General features: G+C 29.5%; 2 protein-coding genes across 2 annotated transcripts; both read left to right on the forward strand.

The window, feature by feature from the left end:
* The first annotated feature begins 2,454 nt into the window (after positions 1-2,454).
* On the forward strand, positions 2,455-3,362 carry LOC119687013 (SNAPIN protein homolog). Its single transcript, XM_038101155.1, has 2 exons — positions 2,455-2,643; positions 2,720-3,362. Exon 2 carries the CDS (start codon positions 2,902-2,904, stop codon positions 3,310-3,312), a length of 411 nt encoding a protein of 136 aa, XP_037957083.1. The 5' UTR covers positions 2,455-2,643; positions 2,720-2,901; the 3' UTR covers positions 3,313-3,362.
* On the forward strand, positions 3,332-4,144 carry LOC119687012 (methyltransferase N6AMT1). Its single transcript, XM_038101154.1, has one exon. It carries the CDS (start codon positions 3,356-3,358, stop codon positions 4,019-4,021), a length of 666 nt encoding a protein of 221 aa, XP_037957082.1. The 5' UTR covers positions 3,332-3,355; the 3' UTR covers positions 4,022-4,144.
* The last annotated feature ends 1,856 nt before the right edge of the window (positions 4,145-6,000 follow it).

Genomic DNA, 6,000 nt, shown 5'->3' on the forward strand with positions numbered 1-6,000 from the left:
AATTGCTGAAATTATTGTTAATCGTTAGTATTTTTGAATATATTAATTTCAATTTGTATGTATATAGTATATAATTTAATTTAAATAATTTGTAATAAATTTAGTGACTCAGTGTTTCTAGCTCAGTATTCTTTGTTTGTGCTCAAGTGATGAAGAAATCCTTTTTTTAGTTCACAATAGAGTTCGGACAATGAAAAAGTGTTTTCCAATACTGAAAGTACAGACATGTTATTTTGTATTTTATTTACATTATATATAATACGAATAAATTCAGTATTTTATTTAATATATTTTAGTTAAATAATAATCTTCAAAATTTAATACTTTCACAATTACAAAAAACTTTTTTAATCTTTTATTTGAAAATTTAAATTTTAGATGTGTACAATAAAACACTTCTAAAGGACCATTCTATATAGGAACTCTTATGATGATTTGATGACAATTTCATGTTCTTTTTGGTCAAAAGAAATATTATATAGAAGTAATAAAACAATTGTCAAATTTCCTACTTTTGCTACTACTTTCGTAAATTTTTTAGCACTTTAATTTGAAGGATATATTTATTTTTATGCGGTTATCATGCTACATAGTCATAACATAACACGTATATTTACTTCTAATAAGTATAAATTCTCACATTTATTACTGACTGATACTGTTTTTATCAACAATACTGGTAAATACCGTTAAGCATAATAGCATCCTGTGGAATGTAAATACGAATACACTATAACCATAGTGAAGAGCGTGTAATGTACGGGCATTTTATATATCATACAATATACATATATCCTTCTTTATCGTGTGTCAATACGTGTCACGTTCATCCATCCGACGTGCTTGCACAGAGTTCAATAATACTATCTTCTATTTCAGTTCTAGAAAATTTTATGAAAACGACCCAAATAGTTCCCAAAAGTTATTTATTTTATTTCCATATATGTTATTTTCTTAAGCTGTAGTAAGTTATTAATATATATGTAGCTATCAAATAAAATGTTGGGATTATGTTTAACATGTTAGAATGTTTAAAATATTTGTGCAAAAAACGACAGATCTGGAGCATATCTAGATTTGCAAATCAAGAACGATATAAATCTTCAATAAAGTTTTTCATGTATAGTTCATAGTCAATTGCTATACATTACATAAATAAAATAAAATAATTTTTAAGAGTTTCACGTAACACAAGTAGTTGTGATTTTTTTAATTTAATTTTACTACTAAGGTTCATATAACTCATATAACTTGCACTGACATTAATAAAAACGCAATTAATAAAAAGTTTATACTTCTAATCACAGTAACCGTAACTTTTTTCTTAGAGCTGCAAAAAAATACTCGCAACTTGCGAAAGACAGCAGTTGAAGCAACAACAATGCTCTTAAAATCTTCAGATCTGCACTAAAACTTATATTCTTAAGTTTTAGTGCAGCCAAATTCAAAAATCAGTCTATTGTGAACGAACGTTCACTGAAAATACGAGTAAAATTCCAGTAATCCGTTAAAGTGATATGAGCATTTAATTTACTAATAAATTTAAACACATAAATAAATCTAATATTCATTTTGTTTTCTTTTAATTAAATTTATTAATGTTTAGTGTTCACAATTCTTATATTTTATATTATATACAACACAATAAAAAACATATACAAAAAAAGTATTTAACATATTTTAAAAGTGATGCCAATTTTTTTCAAGCAGACTTAACGCTGCTTTTTTACAACTGTAAAAGAAAAAATGACGGCTAATATTTCTTTTCTGATAAAAGAACCGAAAATTAATCGCCAGTTGAAATTGTTGCATGTGTATTTAAACTTTTTTTTGAATGATTTTTTTATTTTTGTTAAATTAACCGTTATACTTGCAATAAAATAAATATTTATTGTTATTATTTTTATTTTTAATAATATATAAAATGAAATAAAACTTTATACTTAAAATTTAAGTGATATGTTTATTTTTCTTTAAATTCGGAAATTTTAGTGTGTATTTAAATTTTTGTCCCTGACTGTATATTGAATAATATCATACTCTATTGGTGAAGTCATCTAAAACAGCTGTTAATTTTAGAGTAATGAAACGCTACTCTAGCAAAATATCTTAAGTGTTTTAAATAAATCTTGAGTGTTATGTATATTTCGCTCAAAATTTACCAAATAAATATAAATATTGTAGTAAGAGTGAATCCTTATTGAATCAGTTACCCCAGATTTACCAATTGGAAACGGCAAGAGAATACCTCTATTTGGCTACAAGTCATATTAAATTAAAGTTCGTAATTCGCAATTTAGAAACATTTAGTAGTGATATAGGTGTATCCACACCAAAGGGAACGCTTGCGAACGAACGAACATCTGCAAAAGATCGTTCGTTCGCAAACATTCGCTTTGGTGTGGACGCATCTTATTGTGAATAAGAGAACAGAACAAAATTTTGCTACAGACACGAAATGTTTTTAACTCATCGGTTACACGCTTGTCATTTTTATATACGATCACAACTACAAAAACAGAAATTCTGGGAAAGAGAATAAAGTAAAAAAAAAAGAAAGGTTATGATCGCAACTACAAAGACACAATAAGAGACTGAATGACAACAAACAAATGTGATATCGTCAAAACGGGATTTTACAAAGTGAGCAAACTCTCGCTTATGCGAGAACAATAATAAATATAAAATAATAATTAATATAAAATAATTTTTTTTATAGCAAACTGTCAATTTGAAATAATTTTTAATATAACAAACTTTTGTGAATTGCATTGTGAATGATAATAAATAAGTTGGCTGTATACTCAATATGTCATGGCTGTTATCAAATTAATTTTGTGCCATTGGACTTGTAAATAAAATCAGAAAAAATATCCTCCACTTACACTTCACTTTCAAAAAATGGATAAAGATTCTGATAGCACAGTTACATCCTTAGACGAAAATACTGAAAACTTTTGCACGAATCAAACGCGTGATATATTAGCTGAAGGCATTTTAAATTTGTTCAAGCCCAGCGTTGAGAGATTGGACGAGAGGATACATGCCACCAAAGCAGCACAGGCCGAGCTAAAAGTGGAGTTGGATGCGCTATTTGCGCAATTAAGGGAAATTGAAAAAGCACAACATAATATACCAGAGTTCTCGGACAAGGTGAAAGAGCTCATTAACGTTAAACATAAGGTAACTGTCATAACTAATATTCTGACCAATAGCCAGGAACGTTTAGCAGGTTTACATAAATTAATAGAAAAAGAACAGCGTCGAAGGCAGGCATTACTAGACTCGGCATTGAGTACAAATATTTCCTAGAATTGTAATCAATATTATAATATTTTATTAAATAAAAGTTAATATGGAGACACCGTTTATTAATCATTTAACAGCAGATGATTTCACGCAAGTATATGAGCCAGCACAAGATACTTTTTTATTGCTAGATGCGTTGGAAGATGACTTATCTTACTTGAGAGCCATAAAGCCACATATATGCTTGGAAGTTGGTACCGGTTCTGGTATTATTATAACGGCTTTAGCTAAAATATTAACTGAAACACTTTGTTTGGCAACTGATATCAATCCATTCGCTTGCACAATTGCAAAACGCACAGCCAGACGAAATGATACAAATATTGATACAATACGTACGAACTTAGTGGATGCCCTACGCCCAAATTCCATAGATTTGTTGATATTCAATCCTCCATATGTTGCTACGTCCGATGAAGAGTTTCTATATAATGACTTTTGTGATGTTAATAGAACAACAAGCGATAATCTGATACGTGCCTGGGCTGGTGGCCACAATGGCATACGAATTGTCGATGAATTATTGGAAAAGCTCGATAATATAATGTCAAAACGTGGCGTTATGTATATGCTGTTGCTGCGTGAAAATAATCCAAAAGAAATTATGAATAAGTTAGGAAATTTAAATTTCGAAACATCAATATTTAAGGAACGACGCATCCCAGGGGAATACTTATACATTTTAAAAGTATGGCGTACTTCATATTCTTAATGATATAAATATTTTTTTAATTTTTTCTTTTCTTTCCTATTGTAAGATTTTTTATTTCTATCTTTGTAATGGTTATTTTCTTTTTTTTTTTTTTATTATATTTAATAAAATTTATTTATATTCTGAATTAAATTAATGACTATATTAGTTTCCAAAGCAAACGAATAAATATGAACTTGCACATTGTTAAGAGCTGCTATCAAGAACTGCTTTCAGTAAAATCAGTAAGTTCCTTTTAAACTCATAATTTGAACTCATTAAATATTTATTTTACAGATCACACTTAAGTCTAAAAATGTGTATATAGATTAATTATTACTACTATTATTATTATTGTTAATTATTAAACGCAATTTCAATTCCCAGTCATGCACATTTGACAACGGATTTTGTTGTTGTAGTAGTCCATGGGGGCTTGCTTGTAAAATTGCCTTGGGAGGTAAAGAACGGCAATTGGTTGTCAAGATTGATGAGTGGCTGTGGGACGTAAAACCGGGGTTTTTTTGGAACAACGGATTTTATTTGTTGTTGTTATAGCTCGCAAGAATCTATAAAGCAGATAACATGAAAGGAATTACAAAGGCAAATACACGGGTTAGCATGTGGATAGGTATTGGTAGTGTGAGAGGGGAGAGGATTATTTGGAAATTAGAATGCATTAGGAAATTTAAATTGAAATTGACCAGGCTAAAAACGGTGAATCCTTGCCACTTCAATTTTGTCGAGTTCAAAGCTCGATCGAATTTATGTTTGTGTGTGCGTTAGGGCAGGGCAATAGATGGGCGACAATATGAGGATAGAACTGATGTTATGGCAAACATAAGGAATTAACACAATTATGCGTAACAAATAACTTTAGTACATTGTTATAATCTGATCTCAATTGAACAAGGACTGTTTTTGTTGCATTGAAATTGCTTCAGTCTTCCTGGAAGATATTGAAATCTATTGTTAAATGCGCGAACCCGTTATATTATTTATTTTAATAGAAGTCTGATTTTCTATTGATAAGGATTAGTACTTGGCATTGGCTTTCAGATATACATATATTGATATTATGCTTTAGTAATATATTAATATATTTAGTAATATATTGATATTAATTACCAACTCGACAAATATGTAGCTATATGTTATGCAGTATTCACTTAAAGGTCGTACAAAGATATGCGATAATTGTAAGTGGATCAAAGAAGAAAAATGATTCTATCCCAAAATCATATTATGTGGAAAACATATAATATGTATGTTACAAATAAATGAATGAGAAGAGAAGTATTATATTTATCTAGGCCTTATAAAATCAATCCTCTATTGGAATCATACAAAAACAAGGCCAATAGTACCGAATTTAAAAATAGAATTCAATGTGTTCGTTATTTTAAAAAAGCCTTACATATTTCTATGTTTAACTTGAAGCACTTGATACTAATATATCTATAGCAAATGATTGACTTTGAGGGTCACTTAGGGTAATACGAAATAGGTATTTTTTTTTTTTTGACACACAGCTTTAACCATAATCATTGGATATAGTGCCTAATCGATTAATACGTCTGCACAGAATAACATGTTTTCAGAATCCACATTTCGACAATACCACTTTGTTCTGCCTGATGATGGGAGCAATATGAAGAGAATATCATAGCGTCGAAAGCTTTAAGCCCCAAAAGTGTTTCTATGTTTAAGTAATACGGAGCCACTGGCATGGTCTGATTTACGTACTGATTTACATCTCGGATATTTCTATAAAATTATCATATCTCAAATGAATGAAAGACTTGAAGATTCCTTCCATTGAAATTAGTCATAACGGCAGTAGAAGGTGGATCCCATAGGCTCATAGAATATGCAAGTGTCAGAGACCTTTAGTCCCATCTTTGAAAGGTCGTAGTTTGTAGGAGTGTTTCCAGCTGAGAAATTTGTGATTATTAAAGCTGTTTGGATTACTTTGGGTTCTAGGAATTTCTTAATTTCTA

Source organism: Teleopsis dalmanni, chromosome X, assembly GCF_002237135.1.
Source record: "Teleopsis dalmanni isolate 2A chromosome X, ASM223713v2, whole genome shotgun sequence".
NCBI lineage: Eukaryota > Metazoa > Arthropoda > Insecta > Diptera > Diopsidae > Teleopsis > Teleopsis dalmanni.